A 25,677-nucleotide genomic window follows, 5' to 3' on the forward strand; every position below is an offset into this window, starting at 1 on the left:
ATGTGTCAAGCAACAAATTGGAATATCGCTTTAGTAGAGCTAGTTGTTTAAAAATATTCTTCGGGGACAATTGTATTTGCCATACACTAACCATAACTGTGTGCTTTTGTAGTGTTGCTGCCATCTGTTCACTAAAAAAACAGTTATTCGTTTTTTTTATTGTTTTGTAAGGCCACAAATACCAGAAGCTGAAACATCACGATATTGTACCGCCATTTGTGAGTTGTTACCATAGAAAGATGAAAACATGTAATATCCAGCGAAACAATGATTTTCGAAAAGAAAATATTATGATCTTATTCATATTCTGAACGGATTAAAAATGCAACTCCTTCAATATTACATTACTAGATGATTCTGAAGACGGGAGGGTTATGTTATGGGAGCAAATTAAGAATAGAAGTTTTTAATATTTGTAAAAGATAGGCAAAGTTCCAGCCATCAATAATAAAGAAGGCCGGCATCTAATACAAAAATGTAAGATGGAAATGTAGGATATCGTAAAAAAAATACGACGTAGAGATAACTCGAAGTCTTATGTTTGGAGATGCATGTGCAGGGGCAGCCTTGAAGGACCCGAAGGTGTCTTTTTGTACGCGTATAAAATACTCTTTCAGTTTCAAACAACAAAAGATACAAGCATAAATATACGCTCGAAGACAAGTTGATATATGCATATGTCTTTTTCACTGTCAGAGCCAGCCTTTGAGCATGAGGAAGGGAATATGCATCTGAGAGGGCACGTTATCCTCATATTGGTATGTATTTTAATACAAAATCATTAGAGAAAAAATGAAAACTGTAAAATTAAATGAAACATAAATACATATTTGACTGAACTTACTGGTAGTATTATCACAACTGAACAACACCCAAGCAGTTACCAGTGTATTTTTTTTCTCTGTGTCTGAATAAATACAATCCGAATAAGCCTCCACCCGAGTATTTTAGTAGCACGTCTAAGGGCTTATAACACTAAATATTGGGCTTAGATTTTCCAAGTGAGCAGACATAGTGTGGTTTTATGGCTAATAAACAAAAAAAATCCTCACAGAATACTATGTGAATGTATATATACATGTACTTAATACTACATACACATAAACAATCACATACTTATAAATATATATATTATATATATGTGTGTGTATTTTATATGACGGTCCACTTTTTGATGCCGCCAATAGTGACGTGGAAGCTGATTTTCTCATAGACGCTGATGTGGATTGAGTTCAGAACGTAACTTAGGTCCGTAGTTGATATAGTTTGTGGGTGTACAAAATCTTAAGAAATTGTTCGTACACAGTTTCTGAAAGTTCTGTTTGAAATAACTGCAGATATTTTTCTATAATTATTAAAAATGGTAAGCAGAAAGTATTAATAAGGTTTTCAGTAAACTAGTAGTAGTACTAGCATATAATTACAATGTAGGCTTACCTAGCTAAATTACTTATAGAACTATTTATAAATTAGTAGTAGTGACAACTATATTCACGTGAGAAGTTGAAATACAAATTCCAATTCATTTGTTATTTTCCATTAAAATCCCATAACATACAACATATAGTTAACCTACATCAATAACAATCACTGATAATAGAGGTCTAATTGCAAGCAGCGGTCTAAACTACGTCACTGAATAAAAGTCCGAAAATACGAGCGCTTTGTTAATTTGTCCCTGAAGAAGAAAGGTCCACCTTTGGAAAGCGCTCGTTTTGGGTTTTTATTCATTTATATCACGACTTCTTGAACCAGTTTGTTTTTCTAACGTCATGAATCAAACCATATTACTAGTATTCTCAGCTTGGTGCTGTAGTAATGTCTATGTAACTAAGAAAACAATCTACACATTATTGGATTTCTCAGTGAGAAAATTAGGAGATTTACACTGCAATTTGAATTATATAGTTAATAATTAACAAAAAAAACAGTTAATTTTACCTATAAATTGACCTTTGACACCACATGAATGTTTAATTGAAACATTGCAAATAGACTGCTTTACTTGGTAACTTGAGAAATTGAATGAAATTTGTGATGAGGTGAGGTAATTTTAATAAAATACATCAATTAAAAACCTATATACATGAATTTATGTTCCTGAAAGTGGGCCAAAGGCTGCATAGAGGGGTCACTTGTTTTAACTACTCATCACTTTATTGTTGTGTGTTGTCTGTTAGTCAGTAGACTAAAATGATGTCACATAAAGGACACTTAATGTTGAAATTTGTACTTTTGTGGTGTCATTAAAATGTGCATGCTATGATTCATGATAAGAATTATGTGCTCTGTAGGCTATAACACGACATGTAAACTTCAAAAGCAAGAAATGAAAATATGTATTACTCTTAAATTCAATATTATTTATGCTTGAAATAGCACATTTTCAGGGATCTTGCACAAGTACATCTGGTATTATATTTGTAAATGAAATAAAAATGTCTACATTCAACTGTTAAAAATCAAGTATGAAGTTGCATATTTATCAGTTCAAGGAGAGCTCTTATAATCACATTGATTTTGTGATTGATAGATGTGTATTTTTTATGACATAAAGCAAACTGTCATCAATGTAGTGTGATTTCAGTGTATGGTTTTAGTTCTTCTGTTTGTCTTCTGATAAGCTGTCAGTTGGAATTGTGCATATGTATATTTTAATTTATTAATTGTCAAATAAGTGCTACAAAGTTCATTACATTAGTTTTTTTAAAAGTATGTGACCAGTAGATATGTATTAGTTTTGTTTGAATGTTTTCAAACGGAAATTGCTGCTTGATACAAAAATAAAAAATGCACGTACAAAATAATGAGTGAAGTTATAATTTCAGATGCTACTAATCACAGTGACAGTGTAATGAATTTATTTATTAACCTTTTGCCAAACTTATTGTTACTTGTACATGTGCACAATCAATGTGAAGAGGGTTGTACGTTTAACCACAATTCTCAACCAATTGGTTTTATGTTTTCTGTATTAGCCTAATGCTAGTTTTTGCAGAATTGCAGATAAAGTGTATAAACACTGCTATTTTCACATGACACTGCCATCTATCCTTGGTGTCTCACTAATAGGTCCAGCATGGCCAGGTGGTTAAGATGTTTGACTCATAATCTGAGGGTCGTGGGTTTTAATTCCCCTCACACCAAACATGCCCTTTTAGCCATGGTGGCATTATAATGTGACAGTCAATCCCACTATTTGTTGGTAAAAGAGTAGCCCAAGAGTTGGCAGTGGGTGGTGATGACCAGTTGCCTTTCCTCTAGTCTTACACTGCTAAATTAGGGATGGCTAGCATAGATAGCCCTCAAGTAGCTTTGCAAGAAATTCAAAACAAACAATGTTCCCAGTAGCCTTCTGAAGCAATCCTTTGTTTTTTTCTAAGACAAAGATACCAAATGTCACACAGTTTTACATGATAAAAATTTTTATTCCAAAGATAAAACTACTTTTAATAAATATAATAAATTATGTGCAATCATCATTTAGTGTTGCATAAAGTTATTAATTAATCAAAGTAGTTTTTAATTATTCCAGCTATCTAAGTAATCAAAATATTGTCATTATGATTTCTCATCAGTTTCAATTAATTCACGATTCTTGAGCTTTATCATTTAGTTTCATGACTTGCAAAAATAACACTATGTAACACAAATTTTGTTCCTGGATAGTATGTGTTATTTTTCAATTGCTCATGTTGTAAAAGTACAGAAAATGGCCATTATTCCATTCAAACTTTGCTTTTGTAACCTGGATAATGAAATTCAGAAATTAACATATTTTCTATGTAAAAATGGGCAAATTTGCACATTTTCATTTACATAAAGGTCTCAATAAAACAACATATGAATCAAGATTTACGTGAATTTATACCAAAGGTATACAAAAATGTTTACAAGTAAATCTCGAAAAGCTACTCACAACTATAATGTAAATCACTTTCATGTATCAGCCCCCAAATATAGTCTCCCATCATGTTTTTGTTATATGCTCCTAGGTCACAAAAGCAAAGTTTGAAGAGAAAAAACAGGTATTTCCCATTTACTTTAGATACAAGCAACTGGGAAATAACACTTTCTGCCTAGGAACAAGAAAAAGTAAAAATCTTGTTGCATAGCATAATCAACTAATTAAAATAAGTATTTATGATTATTCTAGCTATCCAAGTCTCATTAGAATAACTAATTAGTTGAATGTAATTAATTAATAAGGCTGACAAGTAACTGGTCAGCATATTCCGCTAATTTCCGAATTCTAGTGAGCAGTGGACCAGCTAGTCTTCTGTTACTTAGTTCTTTGTGTGTTTACATACAAATATCAAAACAAATTGTGATGTTTATCCATCACTCTGTAATTTAGTTAATTTCAGAAAGTTAGAAACATTCAATTTCTACTTTTTACTAGGTTTTGCTGGCAGCAGCAATATGTACAAAGCCAGGAAAAGGTAAGAATTTTTTTTTTTAAGTGATGGAAATGTAAAGGATATTGGAAACATAATAGTTAAAAATAATTCACAGAGTCATTAACATTTTAATAACATACAATACTAGAAACTTTTAAATATGCTTTCTAAATAAATTACTATAATTATATAAGACATTGTTTTTTAACTTATAGCAGTCTGCAAAGACCAAGCAAGTATTCTAGCCTTAGAGTAGGTACAGACTGGCCTGATGAGATACCAGGAAAGAAATCATGGTGGGCCCCATCTACTTTTTTTTCTGGTGAAACTTCAGAGACCAGTCTACCCCTGACTTAGAATATACAGTTTAAGCACTTTCTCATTTAAAGAAAATATATATTAATATGTAAAAAGGCATATAAAAATATTTTAGGTCACCAGATTAATTTTATTGCTTTCACAAATTCCAACAAACATTTCTTTGTTCGGTATTAATTATAAAATATATGTAATTGTTTGTATGTTTTTATGTAGCTTACAAGTTCACAAGTGAAAACAAGGTTTCAAGCTGAACTTTAGTGACACCTCACCTTGGAATTACAGCTAATTATTTTTGACTTAGGTCATCACTCACATTTTAAGTTGTTGTTTTTTTCTGGGCTAAAATCTTTTAAAAATGTAAAGAAGATTGTCACCCTGTGTTTATTTGTGGAAACAAATGTTTTAGCAGCATAGCATAATATTTAGTAATGTGTATTTTTATTTAATTTTATTTTGGAAAATAAACCTCTCTCAAAGGTGAAGTGGCACAAACTGTGGCCATTATCATAAGACAAAAGAGGGATAAAAATACTCATGCTTTTTTGTAGGTTTTCTTTTTTCCTTGAAGAAGGAAAAAAAAAATGGCTGAGAACATGATTATAAACCAGATTATTTCCTGAAAATGTCTATTGAAATAAGTATATCTAGTTGTTTTTAACTTTTCTTTATCATATTAAATTGTGTATTAAATTCAAGAATTTTATAAGTAAAAATTTTATAAAAGATCAGGGAAAGTTGTGTTTACAAGACAATTTTGTTAAAATTTTCATAAAAATTTGAGAACTATATTTATACTTTAAATAGATTATGTGTTATGGATAGTAGAGCTAAGTAGTAAATGTACTAAGAACAGCAGGCATTTGATATAGAAATGAAACTAACTTTTAATAGACATTGGATAAGTGTATGTGTATTTTTATATATATATATCAGATTTTCCAAAACTTGTACTCTGTCAGGAATTTTCTCAAGCATTTAAAATGAAGCTTTGTATTTCCTGAAAGCATGTACTAAACATTGCATTGTTTTATTTGTTGACAGCAATTATCTCTCGCCAGTTTGTAGAAATGAGCAGGGCAAGGATTGAAGGTTTATTAGCTGCTTTTCCAAAACTCCTTAGTACTGGAAGACAACACACCTTTGTGGAAACTGAAAGTGTACGATATGTCTATCAGCCTCTTGAAAAGTTATACATGTTGCTGATAACTACTAGAACTAGTAACATCTTAGAGGACTTGGAAACACTTCGGCTTTTCTCCAGAGTGGTGAGTTGACAGTAGGTGAACATGTCTACTGTTCTGTTCAACAGATTCTACAGTATATTTAGTATGATTGATACAGACTTTAGAAACAATTAGTGTGACAGTTTTAAGTGTTTAATAGTTTTACAGATTTCCCTAAGCACGTGTTACTTTGAATACACCATAGAGTTGTTCATTGTAACTTCATTTATACAAGAATGTTTCATAAAGGAAAATGTTTAATAAATGGCCTTTGAGATCACTGGTTTTTGTGTAAGCTATTTTATGTTCTTCCTTCATGAAAATTGTTTTCAATTGTGTTGCTCTTGCTCTTCAGATTATTGGGTATTGTTTTAATGTATGATGCATTTGTTATTAAATATGTAGATTTCATTTTTACTGTATTAAGTTTTGAATACTGAATTATGATTCCTGTTTAAAACCTGAATCAAAAGATGTAGTAACTTTCATGAAACTATGTAGTTACTACTCATTTAAATGTTTTATGTAAAAACCTCTTTTTGTGATCTAATCTTTTCTGAAGTAATAAAAGTCAAGTAGTTGTAGGTAACTTTTAAAATGTTTTTAGAGAAACCCAACACCTTGGAAGCCCTAATTTGACCCAGGGGACAGTTTTAAACAATTATTTGTTGAAAATACTTGGGTGTCTGTGTAAATAATTTGTAAGTTCATGAAAGAGACATTTTGTTTGTTTGAAAACAATTTAAAAGCTATCTCCAGCTAGCTCTGACTTTTACCCGCACCCTTTTTTTAAAATAATTAGTGCACGTATAACTTTAGTATAACACTTAAAATTGCATGGTTATTTTTGTTCAAAATTTAGGTTGATATTATCATACTTTAGTTCCTTTAATTAATTAATTTATTTTTTTAGATTCCTGAATACTGCAAAAATATGGATGAAGAAGATATCATCGACAACTCTTTTAATTTAATTTTTGCATTTGATGAAATAGTTGCCTTAGGTTACAGAGAGAATGTGAACTTGGCCCAAATCAGAACTTTTGTAGAAATGGATTCTCATGAAGAGAAAGTCTACCAAGCTGTGCGACAGGTTTGTAAGCACTTTAATTATTCTAGATATGACAATTTAAAGAAAAGTTTAATGTTAAAAACATAAGTTATGCTTAAGTTAATTCTAGTTCTATGTTTCTTCAATAAATCTGGGCCAGAAATCCTAGTAGTTAGGCAATCAACTCACAACCTACTGGTCACAGTAGTAGTAAGTATAAAATGTTTTTTAACCATTACTAGCTGATTTCCAATGGTACCAGTGCATTAAATCCACATATGACATTTTCATGATGTCATATCTGCAACCTGAGAATACACAAAAATAAAGTTCTCGATGACAGGAAACGGAGGTAAAACAGAAAAATCGTGACCCCTGTTGTAAATCTACATATACACAGGATAAAAATTTTGTGAATATGGGGTTGCATATTGCAAAGTTTTTCTCATATCATTTAAGCAAGAGTTCCATTATATTATGGTTTCTAAAACAGTCTAATGATCTGTCATAAAACCTGTATTTTGACTATTAGTTATGTTCCAAGTTACAGCTAATTATAAAACAAGATAATTGAAGAAAATTATTGTGTTAATTAGGTATTCTGTACGTACGGATATGTTATAAGATATATTACTAAAACTTTCGTGATCATACAGGTGTAATAAAAACTATTGATTGTTGGTGTTTTTTCTGTGTCTTGTCATATAATAATTTTATTGTGTAAAATGTTTAATATTATAATTACTAGACTCAAGAAAGAGAGGCAAAACAAAAAATGAAAGAAAAGGCTCGTGAACTACAACGTGCAAGGCAAGAAGCTGCAAAGAAAGGAAGAACACCAGGTTTTGGATCAGGTGGATTTGGTAGTGGAAACATGGGTTTGGCACCCTCTCCAGTCATTGGAGATAGTGCTTCAACTATGCCAGAACCTCTACCTAAACCAAGCTTTTCAGCACCAAGGTATTTTTAGTTCTGATTCTACAAATATGTTTTACATGTGGAAGTATTAAACTGAACGTTGTAATATGGTTTTAATGATAGAAACAATTATATATATATTTTGTTGAAGGTAAAAATGTCTGAATTAAGTACATTAGGTATGAGTGTTTGTGTGTGTGTCTTAAAATTTAAGCCAGGATTAACTCAGGCATATATTTTTTTAAAACAAGGATGGTGTCTGATTTCTCAGACAACTTATAGGAAAGGTTAAAGGAAAGTTTAATTTTAATTTCCAGCTCAAATTATTTTCTGTGATAGCAGTCACGTTTTAAGAATGTATGGTTGTAATAGACAATATTACCAAATTATTACTGAGTCTGTTACTTGATATGAAAAATAGGAACTGAATGTATCACTTTCATTGTAAGTTTGGAAATTTAAAAGCTTAAAGGAACCTTGGTATTTACCTTAACTAAAAATATTTTATAATGCATAATAACATATTTCTTAAACATTTTACCAAATTTCTTTTAGTCGACCATCTGGCCCAAGTAAAGCTCTAAAGTTAGGAAGTAAAACTAAAGATGTGGACCTTTTTGTTGATCAGCTTAAGTCCGAAGGAGAAAGTAAGTAAAATATGAACTTACTTTTTGATTTGTTTGTAGCTCCTTAAGTATCACAATATTTATTAGGTAAGCTATTACTAAATGCTGTCTGTCTGAGGTTAGGCATATTTACTGCTGTGTACAGTCTTACTGAATTGTTCACTATAATTACTCTTTAATAACTAAAATCTTCTCCACAAAGCGTAAGTAAATTCAGCATTTACATGCACTTGTTTTAGAATACTTCTTGAAAAATAAAATATTTCTTATGAGAATTCATTTCATCATATGCTTTAAGTAACTATGTTTTCTTTACCTGTAAAAGGTATGTGTGTGAGGTCTGTAAGATGGAGAGTATAAAGCTACAGGAAAACATTTTGATTTGTCAAACAACCTTCAACATCAAACAACAGGTTACGATTAAAAATAGACACCATCTTTTTGTAACACATTTCATGGCAATTTCTTCTTGTTGAAATGACATAAAAATCAGTTGAAAATTAGATATTATAGATGTGTAAGTTGATAATAATTTAGTTGTTAGTGTTAACTATATCAAATATTGCTAAAGGTGATTTTTTTTAAAGAAACAAGGGAGTATAGATAACATACATGCCAACCTTCAGCTGATGCCTCGTAAACAGTCAACCTTAGAAAGACATAAGTCTTAAAACTGTGTAACTTAAGATGTCATTCTTTAATTTCTTGTATATAAAAATATACTTTTGTGAGGTTTAACAGAAAATACACTAAAATATGTTGGTTATATAAATTGAGCTGTATGTATATACACACACATACGTAGGAAGTATGAGTCAAGCTGACATGTTTTGTGTTTTAATTACTTTGTATTTGCTGTCCATAATTGGTGCTAGTGAGAATATATGAAGTGTTTGTTAATGAATAAGCAGGGATTTTAATTGTAAAGGAAAAGTTTCATATCTTGGGGTGAAGTGATGGGGGGGGGTATCCACTAGTCAATTGATTCAAGTGATGGGGGGGAGTATCCACTAGTCAATTGATTCAAGTGATGGGGGAGGGGAGTATCCACTAGTCAATTGATTCAAGTGATGGGGGGGGGTAGTATCCACTAGTCAGTTGATTCAAAAATAATTTAAGCTCTCTTTCAGTTGGGTGTGGCTAATAATCCAAAGTACAAAAAAATGGGTTGTGTACAATTTGTCATGTGCGATTTGTAAGGGAACTTGGTGTGAAAATATGACAACTTGGGGTTTGAAACAACATTATGGCTAGTAAACTTTGAGCACTTTGCATCAACTTTTTTATGCAACTCACTGCTCATTAGTGAATAAGTACATATAGGGGTGAGGAACAAAAAAGTGCCCCCTCTTGAAAATTTTGTTATCTTTTATCAGATAACAGAAAAGTATGTGAAAGTATGTTTTTGGAATGCACTCAATGAGATCTGTTCAAATGTGATCTCAATTCCTAATTTTAACATGAGTATTTCATATATACCTTAACTCTTCATGATTTGAGTTATATATTATCATACAAAGTGTTGTGCACTTTGCTGTTGTTTCGTAGATCTTATTCCAGTTAGCCTACAAAATGATCAAACAAGTTTCTCTAATCGTGGAGTTGTTTAAAGATGTCTCAGAAATATGAAAATTAATATTATGGAATGACTATATCAAGCACCTGATGTCAATCTGATTGAAAGTTTATGGGTTGAGTTAAACCATTTAATGTAAGATCTCAAGCAAAACACGGAAGATAGATTTTATGAAGTACTCAGAGAAAGATGGCTGTCAATCATTCAGGAATATCTGCACAAACTCACTGAAAGCATGACACATTGATGTGATGCAGTACTGAAATCCAAGGGAATGCCTACTGAACATTAACTTGTGAAACTGGTTTGCATTATTGAGTTTCATTTTTATGTTCATTTATTGCAGAGAAACATGTATGATCGTGTTATAGGCTTATTGTAATAAGATCTGAGAAATTTCAGCAGGTTCACAACACTTTTTATGAGAATATATAACTTAAAATCATGAAAAGTTCATGTAATTAAGAAAGAACTAATCTTAAAATTAGGATTTGAGATCATATTTGAACAGATCTTGTTGAGTGCTTTCTAAAAGACATATAGTTTTACAGATTTTTCCGTCATCTAATAAAAGATATAACAAATTAATTTTTTTTTAAGGGGTAGCATTTTTTCACCACCTTCTGTACCTTCCTTGTATGAAAAGTAATTTGAACTAAAAACAAAGCCAGAAATTGTTATTAGTAAGTATGTAAATTTTGTCTTTTTACTTTACTTTTGAACAGTTTGTTAAATTTATGTCAGTTTAGTGGTTACTAAGGCTTAATCAGTGAAAATGTCAACTACCAAATTTTATCATTCATATATTTAACAGGATTATGAACATAATAACAAACACTGGGTGAGCGTTAACTGGTACAAAATTATTTTGGATGAATTCCTAAGTAAACTGGTTGTTTCAAATGATATGATGCTGTGTCAGTCTTAAAACCTCTAGGTATAGAAGGTTTTAGTTAACAGTGTAAATCTTGGAATTTTTTTTTGCCTGAAAAGTGCAGGAACTCCGAAAATTTTCACATTTCAGTTTAATAATTTAACTCAAGAGTAATTTCTCAATTAAACACAAATATTTCTTTCAACTTAAACCAGTGATATTTTCAGATTTTCAAGAACTTGTACATGGAAAAATAAAAACTTGCTATACTTTATTTTCATGTTAAAAATATTATTGCAGGGCATGTGTTGACCTTTTAATACAGCTCTGAATTAGGGAGCTAGTGAACTGAGCTCAAATCTGTGATAACACAAATTATTTCCTAAATTCTAAGTTGTAGGATGCTCTTGACTTGCTGTCATTATTCTGGTCAGTAGTTCAAATTTAAAGATGGTGGCTGACAGCCTTTTGTAGTTTTTTTAGCCATTTGTTAATACAAAAAAGTTATTGCATTATTAAGGCATTCAGAAATAAGTGCTTGAGCTAGAAACAATATACAGTAACATATTTTTCCTGGGAAGTATCATTTAAAGGTGTTAATTTCTTTAAGATGTGGCTACTTCAGCAAGTGCCATGAAACAGCCTGTTTTGTCCAAAACTGTACCTCCTCCTGTTCATACAGAAAGGTAGGAAATTGTGCCAAAATATTAGGAAAGGAAGGTTAGTTAATAAAATATCTTGATTTTAACACATTATAACCCAGTTAAAAAAAATCCTTTTTTCACAACTCTTAAGATATTTTCTAAGATTTTGTGTAAAAGAAAAAAAGCTAAGCCTAATGGAAAATGTTAATGAATTCCTTTCAAATATTTGTAACATTTAAGATGTTATTGAAGTATGGTTTGTAAATATTGTAAATAGATTATCTAAGTAGCAGTGTTTATATTACATTTGATGTACGAAATTGAAAAATAAATTAATTTATGACCGGTGGCAACACCAGGATATTTTTTTGTTGGGGGGGGGGCTGAGGTAAACTGTGGAGGGGCTTCCCAAAATGCCATCAATATGAAGTATAGATGGTAAATTATAATAATGTAAATACCAAGGTACATTTCAGAAAGGTGTGCTATTTTGAACTGCGTTTCAATGCAGTTTTCATTGGAAACTCACTCTGATTAATAATTCATTATTACAAATTAGAAATAATCTATTTATGAAAATATGTGTATATGTAAAAGAGGAAGCTCACCTAAATTCTACCCAAGGTAATACATAATAATAACGAAAATCAAGATTAGCTTAGATTGAACATTTAATATACCATTAAGAGTAGAGCTACAAATCAAAAGAAATACAACATAAAGACATAGTTTACATATCAGAAACATATTACCCCATGGCACCACCACTGTTTATGACATATTCAAATCAATAAAGTTGGCTTTAGATTCAGTGGATTACAAATTTGTCTTAATTCCCCATTTATTTACATTTCACGTTGATATACAAAGAGCATCATAAAATATAGGTAAAAGGTATATTTTCTCAATGACATTGAATACATACACTTATGTAGTTAACATTTGATTACATCTGAATAAAATATTGGACATGTTTGTTTTTTCAGTGTTCATCTTCACATAGAAGAGAAGTTAACTTTAATAGCATTAAGAGATGGTGGGTTACAGAACTTGGAGATTCATGGTATTGTAACGTTAAGAATCAAAGATGACAAGTATGGAAGTATAAGAGTACAGATGGATAACAAAGATGACAAAGGAGTACAGTTACAGGTAATCACAGAAGAGCTGAACTTTGTTTCACATATTTTAGAACATTTTATTTATACTTTGATTAAACAGTTAAAACTGTTTGCTCCTGTTTTTGTTGATGTGACAGACTAATAACATTTCAACATGTTCAAGTTTTATTTGTTTAAGTTAATTTTCTTTGATATACAGTGGAGCGCCGTTAAGCCGCAGTATTTGGGGGGTCAACCTGCTTAACCGCGGCTTAAGTGGTCTGCGGCTTAAACCTTTGTGACTGAAAAGCCGAAGTCGCCAACAGCTCTGCCGAGGAGCCTCATCCGGGCCATTGCGTGATCATTATAATATTAATGTATAGACTATTCAGATACAATTGACAAGTGCCGTTTTAACACAAACGACCAATGCATTGCGATGGTTCACTTTTCCCCTTTTTAATAAATAAAATATACAACACAATTTTGATTAAGATTTATTAATAATATAAAGATTACAATAAAAATAAACCTTTTTATTGTAAAATTTTGTCTTCCCGTGTTACATGCGGCCCGCCATTTTAAATCTTGTGGTAGCGATATTACGCAGTTGCATAAATTATTAAATTTTTAATACTGAATTTATTAACTGGCAGTTAAACAATAAGAAAAAACAAATAAAATTCATTTCAAACAATTTTATTTCACATTTTTTAAAAACATAACAAATATAAACAAAAAGGTTAGTTTCATGCTGAGTTATTACAAATACAGATAATATAGTTCAAATACAGTTTATTTCTTGGTAAAGTATGACGTTATTGTTGCTTGCTTCTTGCTCATTGTTGCCCTCTTCTTGGTGTTTCTAATCATGGACTTTAGTTGTAGTGCTTGTCTCCCTCACGCTCATAGTACTCTAGGGCTACCTCAAGTCCTTTTACGGTTTCATCTGCAGCTCTTGTTGGAGGTACTGGGGCAGGATCTTCTTCTTCTTCATCTTCGCTCATGGTCTCTTCTGCTAAAATTGAGGAAGCTACTGGTACATCATCATCAATGGAGAACCACGCTGACAGAATTTCTTGGCCGGGAACAGTAGAGTGGACAGCTTTCATTAACTTCTGCTCTGCTTCTTTCACTTCTGCTGGGGTGAAACCAAGGAATTCTTCATCATCATCTGAGTCTTCTTCTCTGTTGCCTTCAGTGAATGGACCCCCCAGGGCCTTGTTCCAACACTTCTGGATCGATTCTGCCTTTACCACTTGCCACGCTGTCTCTGATAAATAGAGTTCTTGCTTAACCCATACCTTCTTGAGAAACTCGGGGACGCTCTTGTCTTCTTCTACCATGGACTTGATTAACTCTTTTCTGTAATTGGACTTAAAAGCTGAAATAATTCCTTGATCTAGGGGCTGGATCTTAGATGTTATGTTCTTGGGCAGATAGTAGATGAAAATCTTCCCATCTCTGGATCTTAACATCTCTGTAGGTGGGTGGGCTGGACAGTTATCTAGGAATAGGCAGGCTCTAGGTTCTAGTCCCTTGTTCCTCAGGTGTTTCCGGACATCAGGGACAAACGTCTTGTGAAACCAGTTTTCAAAGATCGCAGTTGTCATCCAGGCGTTCTGGCTGTGGGTGTAGTCTACTGGCAGTGTTGACATGTTCACTTTATGGAAGCACTTGGGTGACCTGTACTTCCCGATGCAGAGTGGTGTCAGCTTGTGTAGACCAGTCCAGTTGCAGCAGAACAACATGGTCACCCTGTCCTTGATTTGTTTGTAGTCTCCTTTGCTGTTCTTGTCTTTCTTCATAGCTAAAGTTCTATCTGGCAAAATTCTATAGTAAAGACCTGTTTCATCTGCGTTATAGATCTGCTCCTCAGCAAGTTGCTGTTCTTCAACGAATTCTTGGAACTTAGGGATGAACTCTTCTGCTGCTAGAGTGTCTGCTGACTTGATCTCGCCGTTGATTTTTACTTGCAATATGCCGTGTCGCTGCTTCCACCTTCTTAACCAACCACTTGAAACAGTAAACTTTGGATCTTCATTAGGGCCATGAAGTTCCTTGTGTAGTTTCTCTGCTTGTGCTTGAATAACTGGTCCAGATCTGGGAATTCCATTGTTTCTGGCTTCACAAAATGCATTGAACGTTGCCTTGTCTAACTCAGGATTTTGTGCTGTTCTAGCTCTCTTGCATTTCAAACAATCCTCATGAAGTTCATCAAGAAATGCTCTTAATTTATTCTCATCTTTAATCCACCCACGCAGTGTAGACTCAGGTAAGCCTAACTCTCTACTAACTTTACTGCGAGTTTCACCGTTTCGTATTCTTTCTATGACATTCAGCTTTTGCTGAACATCTTACGATGCATGTTTACGTTTGGTACTCATGGGGTAGGAATTTGTCAATATGATATGCTCACTATTAATTCATAAACTGAAGTGATTTCTATTGGGTTTGTGGCCAGTATTTATACAATTCCATAAAAATATCGGATTATCGAATTAAAAATAATACTTTAATTATTGATCACATTTTTCACGGATTTACCGCAGATGAACTTTAATGTGTGAAGATATGTGATTTGGTAACAATGGCGGCTGACATAAAGCTGACATAGAGAGTGGATAAGGTAGATTAACGGTCGATTTCTATTGTAATATATTTTATTTATTTCCCAAATTAAAGCAAATCCTTTTTAAATATCCCCTTGAAGCTATAAAGCCAGGATTAAATTTGTAAGCTGTGTTTTTACACGTTCTTAAATTAGTAGTGAGCCTCGATAATCCTCGCTCACATTTGTCATGTCAGTGTCAACGACATGGAGAGTGTGTGAAACTTTAAAAAGCCAGGTAGTAGATTTAATACATCAAAAATTTTGGGACAAGACTTGCTACAGTGGCTTATGCGATTTCACGGTTTACTGGTCCGCAGCTTAATGGCACTCCACTGTATATACAAATTTATGTTTCTTGATTAAATCATTCATTGTTTAGCTGATTTATTTTGGTCTGTTGATGTTGACTTCCTAAACCAACATGTATGCCTGATTTCCTCTGTTTCTGACTAAAATTCTCTTTGAAATACATGTTTAATATACACTTACAATAAACTACCAAACAGTATTTCAGTGTGTGTAACCTAACCTAACTTTACTAAGCGGGGCAAGCCAAGTATAACTTAGTGCATTACTTCATTCTTGATTGTTGGCCTAAACAAATTAAACTTGTAATACAGTCTAGAATTGTGTTGTTGGTTAGCATATTTAATATATCTTCTTTATTATTTCATATTTCTAATTTAATTTTATTTCTTATACTATTTTAATGTTTCTTAGCTTAGTATATTAGTGTAGAAAAACCAAAGTCTCCTGGGCTGATCAAACCTTATGAAATATTATTGGATTTACAGTTGAAAATACCATTAACCACAAGGATACCAAATTGGTGACAAAGCATTTAAATTATTGGTATTAACTAACCTTTGCTGATCATAGGTTCTCATAGCTTTCTAAACCTATTATTCCTCAACAACTTGTACACTTTTTGTATACCCTTTTGTGCATATCACAAAGTGTTACTGAGTTACATTTAAAATTTAATTAAACCAATTTTCAGTTGATGTATTTTAATGAAATTATCATTATTAAATATATTATAATTCAAGGTTTAATATTATCTAAATTTTGTTATTTTATTTTAATGAAATTATCATTATTAAATATATTATAATTCAAAGTTGTATATTATCTAAGTTTTGTTATTTCATTTTAATGAAATTATCATTATTAAATAAATTATAATTCAAAGTTTTATATTATCTAAGTGTTATTTTATTTTAATGTAATTATCATTATTAAATATATAATTCAAAGTTTTATAGTATCTAACTTATTTTATTTTAATGAAATTATCATTATTAAATATAATTCAAAGTTTTATATTATCTAAGTTTTGTTATTTTATTTCCAAAGAAACATCTAAAACAACAATTAAAAAACTGCAGCTTTTGTTATGTTATTTGGTACAGAAGAAACTGTACATATGTACTGGAGATGCTTCCTTCAGACTTCCAGGGTACATCATACACGTGCTATACATTACTGTCTCAAGCACATCCAAAGAAAATGTTTCCCTGAGGAAACTGTTATAAATACTTCTTTAATTTAAAGTCAGCCATACCCACTAAGTAGAAGCAGTGTTGCTAAGCAATAATTTTAAGTTGAATGGCATAATTATAACTAGAAAGAACATATTTTACTATTGAAGGTCATTACTGTAGCAGAAACTTGCTTTTTTACATTTATTTTCAAAGGGGGAAATGAGCAAGTCCATTTTTGAGAGGGGTGCCCTTAGCACTTAGCAGTTTTTATTGTATTATGTACTTTCGATAGATAGATTGCATTTAGGTTTTATATTTATATTTTAAGTAATTATATATTATTTGTGTTTTAAAATGGATATGTGAAAGGTTTAATGATTTTTATATATTTAACTTGTTTGGATTGTGAAAGCTTATAAACAAAGTTGTGTGCAAGTGTTAGCTTACTTAGGCAAAAGTATCTCTGCCCAGTGTCTCCAGGTAAAAACTGTTAAGCCAGACTGGCACCAGTTGATGTATCAGCATTAAAAATTACAAGTGAAATACTAAAGACTTGAAGTCACACATAAGACATAAATATTTCAAAGTTATTTTATGAAGAGTTAAATGGTATACATATTTCCATTTGTTAATTTTAGACATTTCATTGTACTGTAAGTTGATGATAACAGTTCGAGTTGGTGGTGTAGTAAAGAAAAATAGGATAATTAAATGTATGCATTTCCCTAAAGAAACTTCTGATATTTATTTAGAAGGGTCTAGAGATTGTGAAAATGGAATGTGAAAACTGTAAGATAATAAATAGTAATTTTATGTTCAAAATAAAAATTAACATTCAAGTGAAGTATTCAGAGTGCAAAAGCAAATAATTACAATAAATAACATTTTTCATTATAAGTAGTAGAGAGAGTCTCCCTGCTAGTACAATGGTAAGTCTACAGATTTGCAATGCTAAAATCGGGTTCAGCTCCCCTTGGTGGACTCATCAGATGACTTGATATGGCTTTGCTATAAAATAAACACAAAATAATACAGAAATCAAAGTTAAACATTTTGTCTAAAACTAAATATTTTAGGAACACCTTTGTCAAATATCAAACAATTTTAGAATTAAATGTAGTGATTTTGATATACCGTACATCTTATCTCCTCACCTGGTTCTCATAGGATTATATTCAATGTTTTGTTCATAATTGAAATAGTTACCACAATATTTACATCCTGTTCTTAAGAGAATCTCATCATATAACTAAAACAATGTAGGATTTCTGTGTAACTTGGAAAGAAAAGTAAGACACGTTTGTGTACCTACAATAAAATAATTGTGAAATTTCCAAATTTTTTCAAACCTTAAATTTTGATTTATTAATTTCTTTTTCATAATTTCTTTTAAAACTGAAGCATATTTAATCAAATGGAATGGCATTAATACATTTGTCAATATTCTTCCAGCTATTCATAACACTTTCGCATATTCATGCAACCAAAAACGTACGACAGTTATGTTTTTGGAAATTATGTGATTTACTACAAAGATTTATGCTCATCTGTTTAAGTTTTATTGTGTTCTGATTTAGTTCTCATAAATTTTCTACCTTCACTTATTATTCATGTGCATCATGTTGAATTTAAATCTTACATAAATTAAAAATTGTTTGTGAAACAGTTGGAATTTTTTTATATTATTACATGTTTCCGTTGAATTTCTTTTGTGAAATGATTTGATGAAAATTAGCATGTATTTGTGGCATATGTTTTATGTATGTAAGTAACTTTAATGATGAAGTAACAAAACAGAATTTTTGTGACATTTTCATGTTGTTTTATAAGAATACTTTTCGTTGAAATTGCAGAAATAATATAAATGTTAAGAATTCTGCTTTTTTAAAACTTGTATAAAATTTAGAATATAGATATACCTTTAGATGTATTTTGAAATTATAGTGATAAAAAGTTTAGTCTACATTTTCTGAAGTTTTTGTAAATTTTTATATTTTGTTGTTGTTTTTGGTAAAATAATGGTTACATTAAAAACCTAAAAGGTAGTGACCTGGCCACTTAGGTCATGCAACCTGTGTGGTACGTTAAGTGTTTTCTAGGTTGAAAACAGCAATTTGGGAAAAGCTTCAAGGATTACATTTCTAATATTCATATATTTTATTGGGATATTTAAATCTTTGGAGGGTGGGGGCATGTTTTCTCTATGCCTTTTTGTGTGGTGTTTGTCTCTTTATGTGTAGGTTATAGTAAAATTCAGTATATATTTTGCCCTTATATGAGCATATAAGGACTTTAAACCTGACAGGCACATCTGGAAATTGCAATTGAACTGTTTAAGCATGGATTAACCATAGGAGTTATGATGTAATTAACAGCCCTAAACCTATAATGTTTTCATCAAAGTACTGTAATCCTCACAATCAAAAAAATTATCACATTAAAAAGTTTCTTTGTTAGTCCAATTATCTTAAATTATAAACTTACTCACCAGAACGGAGGTTTAAATTTCTCAAATTAATTATTGACAACTGCAGTTTTGCCTGTAAAGGCAAAATCATTTGTAAATGTTGGATTTACATTTTGAGGTTTAAGAGCTTTTGGCATTGAAGACAAGACACGCTAACCAAGTAATTATTTTGAGTCTACTGAGAAATGATGTTTTTGCTTGCTAAGCTAAAATATTTCAATAACAGTTACTACACTTATGTCATTTCAATCTTTTAGAGATTAATGAAATAAATGCTAGGATATAATTAAAAAAATAACAGAAGTGAATAAGTGAGTAATAAGTACATATACGAGTGACAAAGTTAAAGGAAAATGGTGTACCATGTAATTGTATATTACGTTTCATTTAACAAAGTAGTCACAGTCTGAAATAAGTGCTAAAGTTAAGAAATAATACCCAATGGTGCAGTTTCAATAATACGACAGTTTTCATAATGCAGTAGGCTTCATACCACATTCTACATTATAATTTTGTTCTTTTTTCAATGGTGCATTCACTGTTTTGACTTGTCGTAGCAAGATTTGGTACTAGAGTGCACTTGCTATGTTCTTTGTATGTGTGGAGTATCTCTGTGTGGTGTGTGGTTCTGTCTTCATACATGTACACATGTGATGACTTAGTTAAACAACCTGCAGCAGGAACAGTATGAGAAGCTTGTGTTATTTACACAGTTCATTGTGGTACTTCTATTTAACAATAATTAAATAAAGCTAGTACATTTAAGGGAATCCTTGTTTTAATTTTGTAAACCAGGCAGTGAAATTGGATTTTTAAGTAAATGATGTTTATAGGTCTGGATAAAAAGAGAGAATTTTATCCTTTGAAAGTTCTGGAATTTTTTTTAGTCTTTGAACTTTGAATAAGATATGGAAGTAATGAAAGGAGGCAATCATTTTAAAGTTTATCACTGCAGATAGTTTTCAATATGTTGCTGTTGCATTGGGGTTTTTTGCTTTTTAGACTCACCCTAATATTGACAAGGAACTGTTCAAGTCACAACTGATGATTGGTTTGAAGAATCCATCTAAGCCATTTCCTTTAAATACTGATGTGGGAGTTTTGAAGTGGAGGTTCCAGAGTCAAGATGAAAGTTACATTCCACTTACAAGTATGGAAAATTACATATTTAGAATTCATAAGTTCTTTGTTATGAAAGATGTCAAGTGTGTGTACTGTGTGAAGACAGATGTGTTAAAGAATAAAATACATAAGTGATTAAACAGACAAATCCATTTATTAAAAACAAGGTGTCTGTGTTTTATTTTCATAGTAAAATAAAATTCATATTTAATGTAAAAGCTTGGAATTACATAAAAGAAAATTTTTTTTGGCATAAAATATTTATCAACTTAACATAGTAAAGCATGTTCTTAATATTCTGATAACTTAAGAAGAACTACCATAATTCTACAGCAATAATTACAGTTAATGTAACTTAATCAATGAGTGACTCTGAAATAAACTGTGTATTATTGAAGTCTCTGAAACTTTCATAAACTTTAATGGCCTTTTTTATTGTTAAGGAAGATATATTCTACTTATGAACTTTGTTAGAAGAGGCTCAGTGTAAGCATTGTTATTGTTTTTTTTATGGTGATCCTGTGAAGCATGAGCTGTTGAATTTTGAAAGCATTCTTTGAAGTATTAAACTATTAAAGCTGAACTTCTTGTGCAGATAATGCAGTGGGATTGAACATTGTCTTTAAAAAAATTCCCTAAATACATAAACAAAACCTACCAGATTTATAAGCACATGGATAAATATCTTGTGATTAATTTGTAGTAAAAATAAAAATTTTCCAAATTAAATGTGCTTATTTTAGAGAATTGTTTTCCACACTTCTTGACTTTACCTTCCAAAATTTCAATTGTTCCAAGTTGCTAAGTGCTAACTATGTGAGGTTACAAGTTTTTGAAACAGCGTTGGAGATTACAAACAAATGGTTTGTTGTACTAGCATCTGAGAAGAGTCTCTCACTGAGCTGGAAGTACACTGTTATGGAGCAGACACGATTGACAATAACTTTCATGTACATCTAGACGTTAGTTTGAGTAATCAGAAGAACTACCCCGTATCATGAGAATTCTCTCCACAGTTTTACCTCATGACTTGCAGCTTATGCTATGAGAACACTAGGACAAGGTTTAAATATTAAATGCTTTCAATCATTTATCTTCTGCTCTAACATTCCCAGTACCTTCAAAAACTGCTTTCCCATTTTTCTCTTAAGATTTTAATACAGTTTTCCTACTGCTTGTTAACTGCCATATCATAGTGTCTTAATTTTCCTCATGTTGAATCTTGACCATTATTAAAGGAATCAAACAGTTTGAACACTGTTACACTCACACAGGCTAATTCAATCATCTTTTCCATTATTCATTCTCCATCATTTGACAGTAATACAGTTTTGTTTCTAGTGACAGATATATTCTCTTTTGATTCCAACTAATGCTAGATAACCTTGAAACAGTTGAATATGTTAATGACTCTGTTTTGTTGGACATGCACCCACTACCATACTCTGTGAAAGTTTAAAGGGATATTTGTAGACTAACCATGATGTAACCACACTGCTACATCTTTTGACTCAAGTTGTCATTTTACATTTCACATACATCTGTATAATGGAGCAATGAAACTATGTTTGAGAGTCCAGTATATTTTCATACGTAACAAACTTATTTTTTAATTGCTGAATATATATTATATATATGTGTTAATTTTTCATATTTTTATGCTCTTCTGTTACACACTGTTAATTGAAAAGGAAATGGAGAAGTTATTTTAAGTAAATTAATAAATTAGATTTTTAAAAGCTAAACCTGTTTCATCTTTTCTCTTACTTTAAGTAATAGTATATTATTATTATTGGTAATTAAAAGTATTGTTCTCTGAGTCTTAGGGTAGTATGCCCACTGTACTTATAGCCCAAGAAAATAATCATTTTCTGTCAATAATTATTACAATTTTCATTGCAACACTTCTTATTTTTATGGCTCAACCATTCTTTTGGTACTGAAATTCACGATTGGAATTAGAGGTTATAACATAATATTAGTGATTGTTTAATGATGGTATTTATTTTGTAATGTGGGTGCTAAAAGTGTTTAAACACCTTGCATAAGTAAGCACTTAGTTGATTGAAGGTGGCAGATCTGATCAAAGAAGGTTTACCATTTAATAGCTATATGCAGTGTTTGAAATGGACTGAACTTGCTAGTATTTGTATCCCAAAGAGTTGCACACTGACACTTATTATCATAGTCAGAAATGTGTACTTAAGAATGTGCTGGTGCTTTTTTGTTTGCTCTTCCTTTTATCTTTTGTCCTATTTTCATGTGTACCAACTTATTTTTTCATTTCTAACACTGGCCTTATGTGATTAAAATAAGATAGTCACTGCTTATCTTTAAATGTAATGTGAAAAACAAAGTGTATCATTCAGCATTCACTTAGTGTTTTTTCCATTAGAAACAGTCGTCTTGAGAAAGTTTTATTTTTTTATATCATTTTCCTCTGCTGGTAAAAAAAGAACAGAATAATCAGAAGTAAGGTAAAAAGAGGAAAGACATACACAATTATATATTAACTACTTCAGAACCAAAATCAACTGAAATACAGTCTCATTCAGTTTGAACATGGATTTATTAATGGAAAATAATTCAGTTCTAAGAATTTTGAAATATTTTTTTTTAAATAAATGCTTTACTTTTTTAATGTGAACTTTTTTTAAATGGTAATTCCTGCCATGAAACATGTTTTATTTTCTTTGTCAAATAATTTTGTATTATTTTAATGTTTAGTTAACTGCTGGCCTTCTGAGAATGGAACAGGTGGTTGCGATGTCAATATTGAGTATGAGCTTGAACAAGAAAATATGGAATTGAATGATGTTTTAATATCTATTTCTCTTCCGTGAGTATATACTTTGGTGTTAGTTCTTCTGAAAACTGAGATTGGTTTGTTGAATTTTAGGTTAAGAATAACAATTTTTATGTGTAGAAAATTAAGTTACGATTTGACAAAAAATTAATTTTAGAGTTCCTGTTTTACTGATTTAATGAAGTTATTTTGTTACTAGTTGTTGCTTTTATTCATTGTTTTCCAATTTTCTAGTCTGATTGCTAGTTTCGTCCAATTGTTATATTCCACCACACCTGTATAGCTTTAGTGATGCGTGAATTTGATATCAGATTTCTTATGTAATCTTACTCATAAATTCCAATAATAACTGCTTCTTTAATTGAACTTTTAGAGATCTTTTTGTCATCCAGATATTTGTTTACCAAATGGTATTAAAAAAGAACAATGTTGTTGAATGATAAAGTTTTATGATAAAATATTGTCAAGCGTGTTTGTAAGATGTGAACAATTATTTAAGCTTATGACAATAGGTTCTCCATGTTTTATGGTAAAATGTTTTTACAATTCATGCAAACACCTGTCATTTCTGGTTTGATAAATTACAAGTTAAAATACATTCATGTATTAATGAAGCAATCAGACATCAGGATAAGATGAAGAATTATAAGAGTAAAATTATTCAAATTAATCATTAGTTCTTTAAATAGAAAGCAATTAGGGCTAAAAGAATCAACCTTTAAGTTATTTTATAATGTACAGTGGAACCCCTCTAAAGCAGTCACCTTTGGGACTGAGATAAACTGGCCTGATTAGAGGGGTTCCACTGTACATAATTAGGGATTATGTAAACAAAAAAGGGACTGTGATTGAATGACCGATTTCAAAGGGTGACTGAATCTGAGGGGTGGCCGCTTAGAGGGGATCCACTGTATTTTTGAAGTGTGAGTTATAATTATTAATCATAAAGTGTATTATTTCTCTGATGTAATTTGTTTAAAGACATTTTAAAAATATATAATGCTCTATATATCTCTATTAGGTCGGGACCCAGTAACCTCATTGTAAACGAGTGTGATGGTGAATATCACCATGACAGCCGAAAGAATGTTTTAGAATGGAGGGTTCCTCTCATTGATGTGACTAATAAAACTGGAGCTATGGAATTTTCTTGTAATGGTGGTCCTGAGGATTTTTTTCCAGTAACTGTAAACTTTTATTCCAAAACACTCTTCTGCAATATTCTGGTTAGTGAAATATCAAAAAATGAAAATAAGTATATGTTATGTTCTCTTGGTACCATTATTTGTGTAATAGTAAACTACCTGTCACAAGTTTGGACTGATATCAACTTCTGGTTAGAGAAAGCTACCTGTGTAGAATAAAACTATGAATTAACTTAGTAGTGAGTAAATACATATACTTCCTTACTCTTGTACTTATGATTAGCATGTATTGTTTTATCAGATATTATTGGCCATAATCAATAATATTTCATGAGGTTTAGTCAGCTTGAGAAAATCAGATTAGGCCTAAGTACTATTGTTAAACTAACAGTGCAAAACCATCTCTGCAGTAAAAGCATATTATCATAATTTTAGAAAAAAAAATGCTGTTAATGAACGTAATAAAGAAATAATCTAATGTAAGTTAATAACACTAGTGCTCAAATAAAATGATTTTTTTTTAATTCCATTGTTTCTTTCTTATAGGTCCGTGATGTTACACTTGTAGAAGGATCAGAACCTGTAAAGTATTCCTCAGATGCTATCTTGATTGTAGATAAGTTTGAAGTTGTTTGAACTTCCTCACTGTTTCACTTCAAGGAAATTCTACACCTGAAAAGGGATTATTTGGTAAATCCCCATTAAGAAGCTTTTAAGTACTGTGTTAACACCAAGTAAAGCTGTAATTATGCAGTATTCTGCTGCTACTGCCTGATTAGGACCTCTCAGTGATAGCCTTCATTTATTATTATTATTTTGATTTATGTATTCTAGAAAACGTTTTTTTTTTTCTGTAACTGTTTCTTTATTTTCTTTAAGTGGTAAATTTATTAAGCAGGATGAAAAATTTTGACATTTTTTTTATACATACATATTTGCTGTTGTCTTGAATATTTTGTGTTTCAGCAATTCAGAATCCATCAAAGAATCCCTTTTCACAGTTAGTAAAATATTAAAGTGGTGGTAATTAAAGTTAATTATATATACATCTGTACACAAAATGCTAATAAAACCACTTGTGATTAGCACAAAAGGGTGTAAGGACTCACTTTGTTGTCAGTTAATGTTCTTATTGAAACAAATTGAAAAGGAACATTTAAATGTTGATATTCAGATTTAAAATATTAAATAAAAAGTTCAAGTATTGATTGCTGTTAAACGTAACTCATGTATGCTTGATTTTATTTAAAGTAACACACAACAGGTTAAAAATTAGAAGTAAAGTTATAGTAACAGTTTCCAGGAA

The 25,677-nt window shown here is 31.0% G+C and overlaps 1 protein-coding gene across 2 annotated transcripts; it reads left to right on the plus strand.

Moving 5' to 3' along the window:
* The first annotated feature begins 1,161 nt into the window (after positions 1–1,161).
* On the plus strand, positions 1,162–25,464 carry deltaCOP (coatomer subunit delta). Of its 2 annotated transcripts, XM_076469505.1 has the most exons (13): positions 1,272–1,363; positions 4,403–4,442; positions 4,935–5,022; positions 5,763–5,986; positions 6,858–7,037; positions 7,744–7,955; positions 8,469–8,560; positions 11,600–11,675; positions 12,620–12,785; positions 20,301–20,448; positions 23,148–23,259; positions 24,248–24,452; positions 24,918–25,464. In XM_076469505.1, exons 4-13 carry the CDS (start codon positions 5,789–5,791, stop codon positions 25,005–25,007), a joined length of 1,479 nt encoding a protein of 492 aa, XP_076325620.1. In that variant the 5' UTR covers positions 1,272–1,363; positions 4,403–4,442; positions 4,935–5,022; positions 5,763–5,788; the 3' UTR covers positions 25,008–25,464. The 2 variants fall into 2 exon arrangements, with proteins under 2 accessions (XP_076325619.1, XP_076325620.1); XM_076469504.1 differs by lacking the exon at positions 4,935–5,022 and having other exon boundaries at positions 1,162–1,363.
* Positions 25,465–25,677: the final 213 nt, after the last annotated feature.

The sequence above is a fragment of the Tachypleus tridentatus genome, chromosome 12 (genome assembly GCF_004210375.1).
Source record: "Tachypleus tridentatus isolate NWPU-2018 chromosome 12, ASM421037v1, whole genome shotgun sequence".
In the NCBI taxonomy this organism is placed as follows: Eukaryota; Metazoa; Arthropoda; class Merostomata; order Xiphosura; family Limulidae; genus Tachypleus; species Tachypleus tridentatus.